Consider the following 18,595-nt stretch of genomic DNA (forward strand, 5'->3'; position numbering starts at 1 on the left):
AAATAACTAAGCTATGATGACTGAAACTAAGACAAAATGATTGTCATATTTTTGTCTGTGAATGTTGTGCCGTCACCGCACACAAAACCATAATGGATGCATAACAGCCAAGAGCACTCGTCATTTCATTAAGCCATAACTCGCTCGAATCTGAAGCATTTAAAAATATTGTCTCTCTATGAAACGGTATCAAGCGAAAAGCAAAGTTCTGAGTAATTAAACAGCCTTCCTGAACGGAGCACTGGAACATTGGAAATGACACCCGTTGCTTTCCTTACCATATAGCATCATGGTATCATCTACAGTACGTGTTACTGATAATGGGGAATCTTATACTATTCTAATCCATGAAATATTTGCTGCACAATGGAGTGATGATACCGAATGAGCAAATAGAATCGCGCACAATGCGGCACAAATCAAACTAGAAAAAGTGCCCTTCTGGGCACAGGTCTCCACCAGGATTCTTCCTCAGCCTAGTGGGAATATGCGTGCACAGTTTCATCGCAATGGGACGCTGCGTTGAGGAGTTGTGGCGATTTGTACAAAGCGGGCTACTCCTGAAAACTGTAGGAGCCAATCGTGGCCAATCAGGATGGAATATGAGAAATCAAACAAACCTGTCTTGATCACATGACTATGGAGATCATGTGTACCGATTTGCGTGAAATTTGGATAAAATCTGAAGGAGTAATAATAGAAAATGTGTTTTACATTATGTCGGCCTCCTGGTGGCGCTATAAAGAGCAGATGTGAAAAATTCCAGACAATGGTTTTTCCTTGGCCTCTAGGGAGTTGGCATACAAAGTTATCCACAGATCCGTGCAGTTAGAGGTAAAAACACTTTTTGGCCAGTTATAGCGCCACCTTGAGGCTGAGTTGAAATTGTTCATGTGGCATTTCGTCCTCGGCCTAGTGGGAATGTGGGTGCACAATTTCACGGAAATCACGCGATGTGTTCATGATTTGCAGCATTTTGTTTGAAACTGAGCACTCCTGTGAACTTTGGAAGCCAATCTTAACCAATCAGGATGGAGTGTGAGAAATCTGAAAGACCGGTTTCGTTGAATGGCTCTAGAGAGACTGTGTACCAATTTGCGTGATGTTTGGACAAAATCTGTAGGTGTACTGTGCACAAAGCGGCCTCCTGGTGGCGCTATAACAGGCCGTTCTGGAAAGTTTGGGGCAGAGGTTCATCGTTGGCATCCAGGGATTGTGTGTGCAAAATTTGGCATCGACCGGGTTAACGGTGGCCGAGATTAGCTGCTCACGGACACACGGACGGACACACGGACGGACACACACACGGACGGACGGACGGACGGACGGACGGACGGAGTGCAAAACATACTCTCCCCCCATGCCTTCGGCCTGGTGGAGACAATAACTTCTTTGAATAGACAATTATAAACACCAGGGACGGATTAACCCCCACAAGGGCCCCTGGGCCGGTAAGTGTTTGGGGGGGCTCTAGTGCACGTGCGTGCAGAATTAACTTTTTGACCTCAATCTAACACAATCAATGGCCAATAAAGGGCCTCAAACCAAGTGCTGCACGGTCCAGTTTCCCCAAAGGGCCCCTGAGAGCCATGGACCCCTGGCCAAGGCCCCACTGGCCCAATGGCTAATTTGGCCCTGATAAACTCAATGGACACAAAGATATTACACTCTGCTGATTATACTAAAATTCCAATGACAGAAATTTGTGGAGTTAAAGGTATTATGACATTATTTATAACATAATTTTAACAACATTAAAAGTCTTGGCCATGGTCCTTCAAACGTGTCTAAAAAGTTTGAACACTCAACTCCACTCCAGTATTTCTTGCCAGGGGTTTTTGTGTATGTGTAATCTGCATCCTGAGAAGCCATGGAAAAACACATTCTTTTAGCCTGTAGATGTCGGTAATTCCCCCTTTCCTGTCAACCCAAGATGCGCTTCTTTGACCACGTGGTAGGAACGTCACCATCAAAAATAAAAGAGTCATCTAGGCCAGTTGGTATCCAGTGTAAGGACTTGTGTTGATTGACACAGCCAACAACAGAGCAGATTGATTTTTCTCTAGAAGCCATTATTAGTATTACAAAGAAACAAAGTCGTGGTCACAATGAGGAAGTAGGGAGGAGAGGAGAGGGGCGGGGAAGAGAGGGTAGGCAGGGGGCAGAGGGGAGGGGGCAGAGGTTTAGCGGAGATCTACGTATATCCCTGCCGTCCAACCAGATGAGACATTTTTGCATAATTATTCACAAAAGTCCAGACAGCAGAGAATACACTGAATGTTCAAACTTGATGTCAAGAAAAGCCAAAAAAGCCAAAAAATCTACAAAAATGTGTTTTAAATGTCACAATCCCTTTAAGACAGAACGAGCTGTGAATGTTCTGCAACATTGTGCATCAAGGCAGCTCCAACTCAGGAGTGCCGTCTTCTATCAAACGGAATTGGCATTGTGGGTGGTTTGAGGAGACACTTTGTGGGTGGTTTGAGGAGACACATTGTGGGTGGTTTGAGGAGACACTTTGTGGGTGGTTTGAGGAGACACTTTGTGGGTGGTTTGAGGAGACACTTTGTGGGTGGTTTGAGGAGACACATTGTGGGTGGTTTGAGGAGACACTTTCCACCCACAGCATTGTGGGTGGTTTGAGGAGACACTTTGTGGGTGGTTTGAGGAGACACTTTGTGGGTGGTTTGAGGAGACACATTGTGGGTGGTTTGAGGAGACACTTTCCACCCACAGCATTGTGGGTGGTTTGAGGAGACACTTTCCACCCACAGCATTGTGGGTGGTTTGAGGAGACACTTTCCACCCACAGCATTGTGGGTGGTTTGAGGAGACACTTTCCACCCACAGCATTGTGGGTGGTTTGAGGAGACACTTTCCACCCACAGCATTGTGGGTGGTTTGAGGAGACACTTTCCACCCACAGCATTGTGGGTGGTTTGAGGAGACACTTTCCGCTGTCCTAAACCTGTGTGCCAGTGTGTGGGCAAGATAGCAATTTCAAGGAAAGTGCATCAACACACCCACGAACACACCTCCACCCGCAAATATAGAGTCGGCAAAATGTATAGTGGATTGTGTGGCTGCAATAAACCGTTTACGGAAGGTTCTAAACCCGCTATATATGGGTAAGACATATGGCATATTATGTTAGGTTGTTTGTTTGTCTATAGCAACAGTATGACGGTGTAGAAATGAGACAATAGTGCAGGTCGTGTTTTGACAGGTTGCATGTTTTTTCACGTGCGCTGTGGCTGGATCCATTTAAGCAGCTTATGTCTCTCACCTGAAAATTGGCTTTGCTCTAGATGGGTTAGCACGCTAACCCTTGATGCTGAGTGTCAAGCAGGGAGGCATAGAGTACCCAAGTCCTGACGTCACTCCCACTAGCAGGGAGGCATAGAGTACCCAAGTCCTGACGTCACTCCCACTAGCAGGGAGGCATAGAGTACCCAAGTCCTGACGTCACTCCCACTAGCAGGGAGGCATAGAGTACCCAAGTCCTGACGTCACTCCCACTAGCAGGAGGCATAGAGTACCCAAGTCCTGACGTCACTCCCACTAGCAGGAGGCATAGAGTACCCAAGTCCTGACGTCACTCCCACTAGCAGGGAGGCATAGAGTACCCAAGTCCTGACGTCACTCTCACAACTACTCCTCGGTCACGGCATAACTTTTTTGTATTGGAAACCCATATGGGAATCTTAGATCGTGTCATATAAGAACTTATGGACAAATTTGTACTATTTGATCCTATAGTAAAATTGCCTAGATATTTTATTGTATTGTAGCCTATCACTATCACTATAGGCCAATTCTACACTGAGCTAAAATGTAGGGCTATTTACTTTTGAGCAGCCTGTATTGCATTTGATTTACTATTTCAGATTGAATGTATATAATGCTAATCCACACATAAAGGACTCCTATATGAATCCACACGCAAGCACGCACGCACAGAGAGAGGGAGAGAGGTATAAGGAGGGAGGGAGAGAGAGTCAAATCCTCTGCCGTCCTACCAATTCAGACCAAATGTAACTCTGAGGGTGTACAAATGAAACCAAACAGATCCATTTGGTTCCATTTGTATGCTCTGAGAGTTAAATGAACACTGAGGATTTGGGTTGCATAAGTCAAAGGTTGAACACAACAAGAGCTGAGTGTTATTAACCCAGACAGGGCTAAAGGGCTTGGGGCTTTGCTAGGTGACCCATTTCCCCCTCACTCCCCCTCCCCTCCCCTCCCCCGACATACCGCTGCTAAAAACCCTCACTCTTAATCTGACCCTTAGGGGGTGCTAATGGGCACAAAATCAGTCGTTCTCAAACTATTTTCATGTCAAGGACCCCCAAACTTTCATTATATGTATTTAAGTAAGCCTTGCCGAGCCATGAGGCCCATAGGGCAGGAGCCTATATCTCCTGTTTCTGTAGCGTGAGGCAGCTTGATGTACAAGTACACCCCCTGAACGTGACGCTAGTATGTCGCAGGGTCTTACCCCCAATCCAACCCTTGATGCTGAGTGTCAAGCAGGGAGGCACTGGGTCCCATTTTTAGAGTCTTTGGTATGACCTGACCGGGGATTGAACCCCGACCTCCCAGTCTCAGGGCGGGCACTCTAACCACAAGGCCACTGAGCTGGTCAATTTATTATATGTTATAATACATATTATATGTATTTGGCCGCCAATATTTATTTATTATTAGAATTGCTATTATTATTATTATTATTATTATTATTATTATATTTTTTTGGCTAACAAAATCTCACTACACTTTGGTAAAACAGAATCCATTTTATTTTGTTTCAAACATTCGCTCATTAGTCAATGCAAATGATTTTGGTCAGAGTTGATGAGTAATCTCCACCAAAGAAGAGGTTACATATTTGGGCTATATTCTTGACAACAAACTGACAGGTGAAAGCATGGCAACAAAGCAAAGATGATATACTTTTTGTTGACAAAAGAGGAAATTCTGCCCAAACATATTGTTTGATAATGCAGAATGTCCTCTTTTGTCAACAAATGTGCTGTCAGTACTCAGGACTGACTAATTCAGCCCTCCTTTTACTATGATTCCACCTCTTGGTTCTCCAACATCCCAATGTCACTACTAAGCTTCAAACCTCCTAAAACAAACAAATTTGACTACTTCAGAATTAAGCAACTGAAAATGGAATTGACATTCAAAATTGTAAATGTAGCTTTGCCCTCAATGCCCTCAGTACCCGCATACCTGACTAATTACCTTTAAAAAAGCACAGCCACAATAAGAGTGAGTGAGAACAACAATCTGGTACCGCAATCAATCGTGCATCATTAGTGTTTCTTTCACAGCTGAGGACAACACACTAATATAACACAAATGCAATTGTTGTTGCATCTCCACTTTTTCTTATTATGTACTGCAAAAGTAGCAAACATATTGCGACGCTTGTAGATGTGCTGTTTTCACTATGTTTTAAACATTTTCAAAGTGAAAGTGGTTTGGTGTATTAACAAGAGCGTAAGTGTAAGTACCAGTATTAACAAGAGCTTGTAACTATAACTACACACTAACGATACACAGTTCTTTCCCCCCAGATATAGCCTACGTATCATTACAAGGTTATACAAGGTTTCCACCTGACAACAACAATATAGTAGGCTAATGTCAGACTCTGGCGATTAATTGGAGCTTTATTTTATTTGTATTTATTTATTGATTAATTAATTACTCTATGTATTTATTTACAGATGTGTGCATAGCAGTGGCACTTCTATACACACTTTCCTACCCCGAATCTGAACCCTGTTTCCTGCTCAAGTGCTGACATTTTTGCTGTTGAACTAATAGCGTTGGCTTGCTTGCTCAGGAGATACATTGAATCTTGGACATCAGGTCAAAATTCATGTCAGAACCTGTCACTATATGAGATGTGACCTTTGACCTGATCATGTGACCTTTGACATGATCTAAATGTCTCAATAGAAGAGCAGGGAGACAAAATACAACCACCCCAATTGTATGAATTGAAGTATATTGTGGTTAACATACTCTACAGTACCACACAGATTGGACAAAATTACATTTTATCAATTAAAATAAAATAACACAGTGAGGGTTTAAAGTGAATAGATGGTGTCTATTTAAAAGCCTGCCAGGTTACAAGCTGTTAATAATTCAAAGTCTGTCAACGACCACTGATGTTTGATGGACATAGCTAGGGTACACATCATAGTCACTTACATGGAAATTATGTTTTATTGGCTTAAGTACTTTCCAGATGGAGTTAGTTGTTTTTTCTTTGTTGGCATATATTTGATAATGATATATGTATGTTAAACTCTGACTCCTAACCGCCATTTATTTTGTGTTATTTCACAAACAAAATTCCCTCACATGCTGATCACATCAGAGATAAGCCTTCCCCCCCCCCCCCCCCCCCCCCCCACCAAATATAGCACATTAAAGGCAGCACATCCGTGCATGTCAACACAATGCAATTATCAGTGAGCGAGGAGTGTAATTTGTTTACTTTAAACTGCATGATTTGTAACTTTATTACGGTTAATGCCATTTATTATAATCATCAGTATCATAGTCATCACCTGGCCCGGTGAGCCGTGTCATTTGCCTGACGCACGTTAAGCTGCGTGTGTGCGTGCGTGCGTGTGTGTGTGTGTGTGTGTGTGTGTGTGTGTGTGTGTGTGTGTGTGTGTGTGTGTGAAGCTCCCATGTCTTCCCTATGCTGATCACTCCGTCTCACACACATTCATTAAGAACACTGCACTCAATGAGGACATTATCACATTCACAGTTAAGGCCAGACTACAAGTCCTTACCACCAGACTCAATCTATCCATCTGGTTCCCCACCACTCAGGTCCCTCATTGCTTGCACCACATCACAGAACAGATCACTGAAACACTGTCACACATCTTGAATGGATGTTATGCATACAAAGGAATGTACATCTATAGCACGCCATGATAGAATAGTGGAACTCATAGCAAAGGATATATCAAAATACCATGCATCTTCAGAGAGAATGTACAAACATTCCAGGGTCATACCATCCATGTTCCAACTCTGTGATACCTTTACACTGTAAATCCCTGGAACATGTGACGTGTTTAAACCTAAACACCATGTGTGTAATAATAAAATGCCAAGTGTTTATTAATGGTCATAAAATACAGTAGAACACGAGTTCACTCAAACACCTCACGAGAACACTCAGGGCTGTATTTTGTGTGTCTTAAGTACCAGGTCTTATTCCCTAACTTGAGTAAACTAAAGACCTGGAGGCGTGATCAATGCTCTTTGGCCACTCAGAATAGCCAAATGGCATTGATCACGCCTCCAGGTCTTTAGTTTACTCAAGTTAGGGAATAAGACCTGGTACTTAAGACACGCAAAATACAGCCCCTAGTGTTCAAATTCTAAACACCTATATGACTGACTTTGATTGTAAAAGCTAAACACGTTTATGTGTTTAAAAAGTGTTACAGGGATTAAACATGTTCTTCTGTTTATAATCTAAACACTGTGACACGTTTAAAAAGTGTTACAAATATGTGTTTAAAACTGTTTATAACCTAAACGCTTGGGTTTAGTGTGTACATCTCTAGCAGCTAATACACCAGATATTGTTGTGGTTGATGAACAGTCCAGAGAAGTGTCTGTATTAGAGTTAGAGATAGCCTGCACCTTTGACCACAGCCTAGAGGAAGCCTTTATGACCAAGGTCAGAGCTGGGCTATAGGTGCAGACTATTTGTCTTTATATTTGGCAGCCTAGGGCATACGGAGCGGAGACGCTGTTACTTATACCCATAGAGTACTGTGTGACATGCTTGTTGTATCATGAAAACACATGCCATGACTTTGCAGATGTAACTTTAATGCACCTATAATATTTGTGTCCTTGTATGCATATCCTTTGTGTGGACATCAATAAATGGTTAAAGTGTGCGTGTGTGTGTGTGTGTGTGTGTGTGTGTGTGTGTGTGTGTGTGTGTGTGTGTGTGTGTGTGTGTGTGTGTGTGTGTGTGTGTGTGTGTGTGTGTGTGTCGATTTCTAGACTGGTCCGGTCTAGAGGCAAAACACACAAAGTGTGCTGTTCTCTACCAGAGGCGTAGTGGTGGCAACCGCTGGTATAAGTCTAAGGCTGACAAAAGCCCTGAGAATGACCTACGTGAGTCATACAACTAACTAACTACCTAGGGCATAGATTTAATATTGCAGGGGATTGGAAAGAGTTGAGTTGAGTACATAACATCTGAGTTTACAGCTAAGCTGAACCTGATTGACGCTTCACCACTACCACTGCTGATGAAGTTGGAGGCTATTAGGCAGGTTTCCCTGACTAGAGTACAACACCTCTTCTCCAACGTTCATCTAGCATGTAAAACACTTAGTGATCTAAATGATAATGTAGTTCATCTTTGTGAGGAAGTGGTTCGGGCTTAACACCCACACCACCAGAGACATTATTTTCCAGTCCAAACAGGATGGTGGGTTTGGCGTGCCGAACGTGGAGTGGATATATAACGCCACAAGGCTGGCTCACTTGATAAACATGCTAAACAGTGATGACACGACTGTCAGGGAACTTGCTAGATCTTCTCTGTTTCTAGATATGAAACGGCGTAAAGTGCCACTGGCAGCAGAGGGCGAGCCAAGTTTCCTGGCGTTTAGAAGAAAGCCCAACCTTAAAATCGACTCACATGCTACTGGGTTTGGGAATTGGGGTGTCATCAGATTGGCCTGACCTCAATGACCTCTGTGTGAGAACTGGAGTATCTCTCTGCTGGGTTCGACCTAGCCTGACCTAAGCAGAGACATTTCTGGTCTAGAGGGGCGGGTCGCGCCTCAGAAATGCGCGCACCCTGATTGGATCTCATCGATCTGTCCGTCACCCCCGGCCCCTCCTCTCCCCCCTAGTGCAGCGCTACGTCACATCATTTAGAGCGACGCCCACCCGGAAGGGTTGACTCCCACTTTTAGACTGGTTCAGCCCACGGCTTTTTCCAGGCTTTCATCTTTCGCGCAGACGAAATGAAAGCCTGGGTATCGAGGCTAGGTTCGACCTGACTCTGAATCTGTAGCAGTTTCTGAGGACATTATTACCAACTGTTTGATCTCAGTAAGGAGTACTGTAATTGATACGGAACACCATGATGTATCACCAGTCAATGCACGGAGGTACCTTATAATGTTACAACAGCAAAAACAACAACAACACTGGACTGGTTTAAAACTACAGGGGAGGCTAGCTTGCCTTCCCGATGCAGACCACACCGTATCTCATACAATATTCAAGAATTATGCAGTTGATGAGGATATAGTCACCTTTACAGTCAAAGCCAGATTACAGGTCCTTCCAACCAGACTCAATCTCTCTCTGTGGTACCCTAACACGTTTCCTCCTCATTGTCTGCACCATGACCACACTCCAGTTACAGAAACACTGTCACATATTCTTAATCCCTGCTATGTATATAAGGGAATGTACATTGCTAGGTACGACAGAATTGTTGACCTATTAGCTAAGGACATAAGTTCATATGTTTCATCATCTGCCAAAATGTATAAGCACTCACGTGTTTCAACTGCCATGTTCATGCATAATAATGAAAATTATGCCTTTTCAGATGTCACAGCTAATACACCAGATATTGTTATTGTTGAGGAGGACAGTAGAGAAGTGACCATTTTGGAAGTGGCATGTACATTTGACCACAGTCTGGAAGAGGCATTCCTTACCAAGGTGCTTAAGTACCAGCGTCTTAAGGATGCTATTATACAGCTTGGCTACAGATGTAAACTACTTGTGTTCATATTTGGAAGCCTCTGTAATGTCCACAAATCAGTCGTGAGGGGCCTGTAGATTGAAGGCATTCCCAAGCCGAGAGCTAAGGCATCGGCAACATTCTGTTCAGTGTCTGCAATAATTGGCAGTCGCCATATATGGAGAAGGCGATGCTTTCTGTACCCGTGATCTGTATCCTGAAGCACTTGTTGTAGAGTTTTTTCAAGTTTGCGCATCCACTATTGTGTGTGTGTGTGTGTGTGTGTGTGTGTGTGTGTGTGTGTGTGTGTGTGTGTGTGTGTGTGTGTGTGTGTGTGTGTGTGTGTGTGTGTGTGTGTGTGTGTGTGTGTGCGTGCGTGCGTGCGCGTGTGCATGTGCATGTGCATGTGCAGGCGTGCGTGCGTGCGTGCACACCGGACGGCCACAGCCTGCATATTTGTGTATATTTCAGCTTGGGAGAAATGGATTAAAAATGCTAAGTACATTCTCAGTACTGTAATTAAGTATAATTTTGAGGTATTTTATTTTTACTTTACTGAAGTATTTCCAATGTCCTATACTTTATATTCCCTCATACATCTCAAAGACAAATATTATACCTTTACAGTTATTTTAAAACAATTTGAAGTCACTAGATACTTTATAGATTTCGATTATTATTACAAAACATACATAAACCACTTCTCAGACCTATTTAAACTTTGGCTATTTGAGAAGAACTTACAAGCTCACAGTGTGTCGCAATGCGACACATTGTGAGTTATAGTGAAATGTACTTAAAGTACCAAAAGAGGAAACTACTACAGAAGGTCCCATTTCCCTTTTCAGTTTTTAAATGTATAAAATGTTTTGAAAAACACAGATCTACAAGCTCACAATGTGTCGCATCTTAACACATTTAATGTAGATTGTCATTTTTCAAATGTTCAAAATGTAGATAGGGTTGAAGTGGTTGATGTATGTTTTGTAATAATCAAAATCTTCAAAGTAACTATAGTAGGCCTAACTAATGTTTTCAAATGATTGTAGTGGAGTAAAATTAATATTTTCCTCTGCGATGTAGTGGAATAGACGTAAAAGTACAGAAAATTGGAAATACTCCAGTAAAGTAAAAAGCAAAGTAAAGTAAGTAAATGTACTTAGCTACTTTACACCACTGCCCAGAGTCCACTTCTGGGCTTTTAGAAGGAGGAAAGAAAGTAGGGGCCCTAATTCATATCCCTGGGCGACCCCAGTCAGTGTAGTATATAGGTTTAGGTAGTTAATCTTCTCTGTGGTGTCGAGGTGTTTTTATAAGACTCACAGGATTCATTGGATCATGTCTTTGCTTTTTTACATCGACTCGTGGAAAATAATTCCCTGTGAATTTCCCTTGAGGACCATAAAGCGTCTATCCATTGAATCCATTGGAAAACGTGCTGCATTGTACAGTACAACGTACAGTGGCGTTTGAAGTGGTGGAAAGAACTAAGTACATGTACTGAAGTACTGTACTGTACTGTACTGTACTGTACTGTACTGTACTGTACTGTACTGTACTGTACTGTACTGTACTGTACTGTACTGTACTGTACTGTACTGTACTGTACTGTACTGTACACATTAAAGGGATGTTTACACATTTGAGGAATGTTTACTTTAGTGGAATAGTAAAAAAGAATAAGTACTTTTACTTCTACTCCACTACATCTCAGAGGCAAATATTGTACGTTTACTCCATGAAAACAGTAGTTAATAGTTACTTTGTAGATTATAATCACAAAACATGCATTAACGCCTTTGGACACGTTGTGAGCTTGTAGATCTGCTATATTCAAAAGATTCTTATACACTGCTAATAGAACATTCTGCATAATGAGTACTTTTACTTACAATACTTTTACTCAAGTACATTTTGAATACCAGTCTGCATTGCAGTATTGATACTTAACTAAATTTAAACATTTGAGTATTTATTTTCACCACTGGAAGTGCAGTGGAAGCATGTATCGTTGCTTTTGGGCAGAAACCTTGTATCTCCATATCTCGACTTCTTTGTAAATTAACTTTTTTGTAACACGGTAGTATGACAAACTGAGGCACAGTTTGTCACAAAAAAAGTAGCAAATACAGCCGATCTATAAGTTCGCAACGTGTCGTAAAAGCGACACACTGTGAGCTTGTAGATCTGCTGTTTTTGCTACTTTTAGTTTTAAGTCTTGAAGTTATGAACATTGAACCAAGTATTAACAAGAGCTTGTGACTAAATAAAAACAATAGGTTAACCCATTCTGACCGGGCACCCATTTTGGTGTTGGCATCATGTTATGCTTTAGCTATTGAAAAATAGCAGATCTACAAGCTCATATCGCGCCACCGAGTGGCGCGATACGAGCTTGTAGGTCTGCTATTTTTGAAAAATCGAAGAGCGACTGAAATTTTTAGAATCTGATCTCAGGTCAGAATGGGTCAATCAGAGCAGTGTGTGTCCAGTGGAAACCTCGTATGAATCTGATCTCAGGTCAGAATGGGTCAGTAACAGTGACAGGTTGAGTGAACAGGGATCACTTACCCAGGCCATTCTCACACTCGTTAAACTCCACGGAATACACGGCACGATCAACTCCCGATGGTCCCATCAACGTCCTGTATTGGAGAGGAGAGGAGAGATCTACTGTAAAAAAGAGGTATAGCATAATATGCACACTCCCACAATATTGTTGAAAGAAACGGTGCTGGACTCAAAAGCACCTCTGCTATTTTTGAGGCGAGATTTGGGGTGCCACGTTCCCATTTCCGTGAAAGACAATGACATGAGAACAGCTCCACTGGGAGGAAGTAGAATAGCTCAACATTGTCAAGGTAGTGTGTCTGTGGTGCGTGCATGTGCTGCGTTCTACTCTATTGAGCAACAGCGGGCGGTCACCCAAAACAAACAATAATAAGGCTTGTTTTATTGCAAGGAGTTGCATTGGTGTGGTTGACCTTAGAATGGTTTTGTAGCAAGGAGTTGCAATTGGTGTGGTTTGGGCTTAAAGATGAGAGAGAGAGTGAGAGACCCAGCGGTGAGTTATTTAGCATTCAAAGTTCAAAGTTCACATTGCACCTTCCAAATAGTGACCCCCACCTCTTATCATCACCAAGCCTTAAAATGTCAAGAAGAGAACAAAACATAGGGTTTTCTGTCCCTTGAAATTGGAAATTGGCCCTATTGATAATGTATTGTCCCTTTATTTATTTTTATCCCACAATTTTATAACCCATTTCTTTCATCCGCAGTGTCAATTGTCTAATGTAAACCTGGGTGCTACACTCAATCTGCTAATATGTGGAGAGCAACGGGCTGACCTCATGCTTCCTTCAATGCATGAGGAGTCCAAGCCGCTGCTTTTCACCTGACAGGGGGGAGTTTCAACAGTTGGACGTCGCACGTGGAAGGAAGTAAGGAACACGTTATTCTATCAGTTCCTTTCCCCTCCATCAGGCCAGGGGGGAGGCAGTATAGAGACCAGGATTTCTGCATGTTTTTTTGTGAGGGTACCTACACAGGGGATACAGGGAGAACATGCAAACTCCACGCAGAAAGGCCCTTTTGCCAACCCCACAGGGTATGGGCACTGATGATGCAGAGGAGAGAACAACGCCCCCAGCGTCCCCAGCAAGAATCGAACCCACTACTAAAAGTGCTTTATTTATAAAACACATAAAAAGGTAATTTACACACAACCAACCAAGTGTAGCCTAGTTATTAACAACAGCTTGAACAAATATCTATAAGCCAGATGTAGGCCTATTTGACAGTGCAGTGCAGAAACAGAATTACCTTGATGCATGAAACAATAACAAGCGTCAATGAGCGTCAGATGGACATATAGACACATACACACACCTTCCCTGGATCTGTCTCATTTCTCTCCTAAAGCCCTTGAATATGATGGAATATGATTAAAGGGACACTTCACCCTTTTTGCAAAAAAAAAACAACAAAACATGTTAATGACGATTTAGAACACTTTGGTGGTCTTTATGTGCATGTGTAATATGTGGTTTTAGATGTTTTATATTTTAGCAGTGAGCCCAGTGTCTGATGTCATGGACACTGCATGGGCTCACATGTTTCGTCATGAAATTACTGATTTATTTTTCTTTTTTCTAAGTTGTTTGTAATTCATGAACATTCTTATTTTTTGGGATCACACCCGTGTGAATGAGGGGCGCTCTTATCATCATACATCATCATACATCACATTCCGTGCTCAACCAATCAAATCATCATAAATGTCATTCCTGCCAATCACTTTTGGTGTCTTCACTTTTATATACGTATACGTTGCTCAGCCAATCAAATCATCGCCATGGGGTTATCAGCCAGACAGGAGACACCCAATCACAAGCCAATGTTTGTGTACACAAATCCGGAAAAATGGCCATAGGAGAAATAAACGGACCCATTAAAATGTGTCCCCGAGTGTTTTGGAACCAGTGGTTTATAGCCCACTACTGTCCGTGCAGGTCGTGAGGTGTGGGCATAAGATCATGCATATAAACAAATGTCGCTGTCCGTTCAGAACCGCCAACTGTCCAACCGCAGACCCAGCAGAAAGGCAATTCCTTCTATATGCCCACTCTGAATAAAGAAAACATTTCCACATTGTGGAAATGTTTGTGTGGTAGACACTGGCGTCACGTTGTCTTTTCCCCACAGACGCGTCTGAATTACAGCTATTCTTCAAGCTATATCCAGCACCACCACATCTCTCACTGGCCCGCATGTGTTTGTTTACCTGCTGCTATGATGACAGCTCCTTTGAGATACAAATAAGATACGAATGAAGCCTATAACTCGGGCACCTCCACATAAAACCCCAATAGATGTATATTGTTACGATGATATAAAGGGACATTATAGGCTTATAATTATATATAGACAGTGCCGGCTATCGCCAAATTAAGCCAGTAGGCTACAGCCGCTGCTGTTTGTTTACCTGCTAATAATTATCACAACTCCTTTATCAAATCTACAAATTAGATATAAATGAAGCCTATGTTGTTGTTTTCTTCGTGCAGATCCTGTAGATATGTAGGCTATTCGGTGGTAAGGGACAGTATAATTCTACTGTTAGACAACTTGTCGCCAAATGGCCCTATAGTCTATCCAAGCCATGCCATGCACGGCATGTTGTTTACCTGCTAATGAGGACAGCTCCTTTTATAAAGACACCCAGCGTTGGCATGGTGCTTTTCCCTTGTTTTTTCGCCTCTCTCTCTTTCTTTCTCTCACTCTGTCCGTTTATAATCCGTCCATCATCCGCGTCGCGTCGTCGCCGTGCGCCATGATGGCTTCGGTGATCACCGTATAGCCTATATGTCCCAAACCAAACGGCTGAGGCGCACGCCGTCTGTGTGTGTGTGTGTGTGTGTGTGTGTGTGTGCGTGTGTGTGCGAGCGCGCGCGCGTGCGTGCGTGTGTGTGTGTGTGTGTGTGTGTGTGTGTGTGTGTGTGTGTGTGTGTGTGTGTGTGTGTGTGTGTGTGTGTGTGTGTGTGTGTGTGTGTGTGTGCGTACGTACGTACGTACTCTATTGCGTAACAACCGTCAGTCACCCAAAAAAAGAGAAGGGGGAAAGGTTCGTTTATAGGCTCGTGTTAAAACGTGCAATGACTGCAATCCGTATAGTTTTTGAGAGAGACCCATGGTGCATTCTGGACCTTTTCACTATAAGTTTGATGAGGTGGGTCTGGTCCACAAGATTCGATAGTCGATACACCACTAAGATACCCATGTACCTGTCTAAATACTTCCTCAATGTTAACGAAGTCCACACCCACAACACCAGAGGGAGTGCAACAAACCATGTACAACCCAGATTCGGCACAAACAAGGGACTAAATTATTTTCGCTCCTATGCCACCAAAATGTGGAACGCCCTACCAACAGTCATTAAGACATGTGAATCCCTTGACTCCTTCAAAACCACTCTCAAAGGGCACCTACGGATGGCTGCAATTCGAAACTGGCCTCTGTAAAATCTGAATCCCCCACCGCCCCCCCCTTTCCCCTCACTGTATACATATCCTTTCCCTTTTTGCTTCCTTTATGATGAATTCCTGTTCTGTTCTTTAACTATAAAGTGTCTATTTGTATGTCTCTAAATGTTTTGATGAATTGAACAATGTGGACCCTGTTGTAAACAAGTGTAATGCTTAATTGGGTCGTCACAGTTAACAGTCTCTGTATTGAGTTTGTGCTTGAAATGTACTGTAATTCTACAATAAAAGAAAAAGTGGGATAGTGGTTCTCAAGGTCCCAGGCCAGATCTCTTAAGAGTGTTCCAGGGGGTCCCCAAAATGGAAATTAATTTAATTTAATTTAATTTAATTTAATTTAATTTAATTTAATTTAATTTAATTTAATTTAATTTAATTTAATTTAATTTAATTTAATTTAATTTAATTTAATTTAATTTTTATTTTAAAAAATAAGAAGAAAGTCTCCTATATAGGTCCTATACGCTACATTTGTACAGTATAGATCTAGCCTGCCTGCCTGCCTGCCTGCCTGCCTGCCTGCCTGCCTGCCTGCCTGCCTGCCTGCCTGCCTGCCTGCCTGCCTGCCTGCATGCCTGCCTGCCTGCCTGCCTTCCTTCCTTCCTTCCTTTCTGCCTTCCTTCCTTTCTGCCATCCTTGCTTTCTGCCGCTGCCTTTCTGCCTCTCCCTGCCCGCCCGCCCGGGATTCCAAAAGGGGGACCTATTTTCTATACCACTCTAATCCCCATGTCTCAATGCGGAAACCACATCCAATCATTGCACATACTATGCAAGGGATATGTCAGTTTGCTATGGTCGTAGTTAAAAAAAACTGTTAACTGCATGTTTGTTTAAAGTGCTCTAAACAAACATTAAAAGTCCATATACAGTAGACTTGGCTGCCATATGACGTAATTTCCGAAAGCCAGACGGTCACCAACTCGGTCGCCTCGAAAAACAAAGAAGTGTTGATCAAATAAAATACATTTTCGGTTTCTGCATTATCTAGGCTATTTCTCGCTTCAAATGTTTTCATGCACGCTGGTGTGACACTCGTCACTCAGAGTCGGCAGCCATTGTAAACTTTTTTCAGGTGCGAACTTATAATTTTGATCAATGCATTGGTGGGCATGTGATCCTGAAAAATCTCTGGACGTACGGCATGGTATACTGCGTGCAACACTGCTGGTGACTGATTGGCCTATTGTCCTACTGCGTGAGGGGGCATGGTTTTGAGGAGCGCTAGCCCCTCCTATGTCCAACTTTAAGGGCAGACAAGACAAAAGTGTGTAAACACAAACATTGAAGACAAAAGTGTGTAAACACAAACATTGAAGACAAAAGTGTGAAAACACAAACATTGAAGACATTTGTGTAAACACAAATTGTGAATGGCCAGCATGAGATGATGTATGATGACGTATGATGATAAGAGATACCCAAAAAAGGAAATTGATAAAACATGGCCCCTTATGTAGGCCTATAGGAGAGCAGTATAAGTCACCAGAACCAAGAATGGGTGTTTTTGATGAATCTAACATAGTTAAAATGGAGTTTGCAGTTACAATGGGTTTGTATATAGTCATTATTATGATTAAATTATATCAAATATCTAAATAAGGAATCAGGCAACTTATATTTTATCAACATACGTAATCGACCATACCGATGTAGCCTACTAAATTATATTTAACTCTGCCACTGTTGTTATATTGTATTAACATACTCATACAGATGTATTGGTTATTATTAACTCCTACAGATTGGTAGGCTAAATGATAATGTTTTGCAAACGTGCTAGTTATGTTCTTACTCTACCATACACGGTTCAAAATAATCTTAATAATGCAATGAGTTACAGATTTCCGCTCTGTTGTCCTTAGTAATGATGTGTGTGAATGGTATTGAACCGTTTATATGCCAAATTACATATCCATATTATTCAGCATTTCTATCCTGGTGGATTTGATTACATTCCATTCTCAGGAAAGAAGCATATCTACGAGCTCACAATGCATCGCCATGTGTTGTAAGTAAGCTTGTTGATTTTCTATTTTTGTGTTTTATCTATTATCTAGCCTATAGATCGGGCTTTAGTGTTATAATTTGCTCTTTTGCTTAATCTTTTAGTATTTTATTCCATTTTGATACCAACGTGGAAAATACAAGTCGGCATGAGCTCAGAGTTACCAGTCTAATCCCCATGGCTTTCAAAAAATAAATAAAACAATCATAATAATATAATCTAACAAATACGCAAATGATCTATGCAAGTACTACGTAAAAACGAAAAACGAAAAAACGGAAAACCTACCTGGCAAGGCTGGCAAAGGTCAGAGGTATTCTCAGCCTTTGTAACATGTTTGCTGCCGTGCTGTTATTTCGTTAGCATACTGCATGTACTCTGTCTATGCTGAACTGTACAGATGTAGCTTATAGCAACTCAAAAGATAATAGCACAAATCCACATGGCACCCACTGCTAAAAATAGACCTCTTTATGAGCGCAAGTAAGAAGCACATATCTACTGTAACTATGCTGTTTTTGACATGTGATGTTTGATTGTCTGCTATCCTTTCATGTTTTTACGGTAAATATTGTTGGTGATTCCCTGCTTTCATTAAGTGATTGATTGATTTAATTAATTATTTATGTATTGCTTGATTGATTGAATTAATTGATTATTGCTTGATTGTTTGAACAAGCATATTTGTCAAAAGAGGAAAACACACCTTGTGGTCTCTTAGGTGCCAGTGTGTGTGTGTGTGTGTGTGTGTGTGTGTGTGTGTGTGTG

At 42.0% G+C, this 18,595-nt stretch overlaps 1 protein-coding gene across 1 annotated transcript in view; it reads right to left on the reverse strand.

The window, feature by feature from the left end:
* Positions 1 to 18,595, reverse strand: part of LOC310868502 (syntaxin-binding protein 4) — a gene marked incomplete at its 5' end in the record, with an annotated part of 182,700 nt that overhangs the window by 80,125 nt on the left and 83,980 nt on the right. The window contains one exon of the mRNA XM_083778957.1: positions 12,350 to 12,423. Within this exon, the coding sequence (XP_083635083.1) occupies positions 12,350 to 12,423 (74 nt within the window). The remainder of the gene's footprint in view (positions 1 to 12,349; positions 12,424 to 18,595) is intronic.

Source organism: Protomyctophum parallelum (genome assembly GCF_964188405.1).
Source record: "Protomyctophum parallelum genome assembly, chromosome: 13".
NCBI lineage: Eukaryota > Metazoa > Chordata > Actinopteri > Myctophiformes > Myctophidae > Protomyctophum > Protomyctophum parallelum.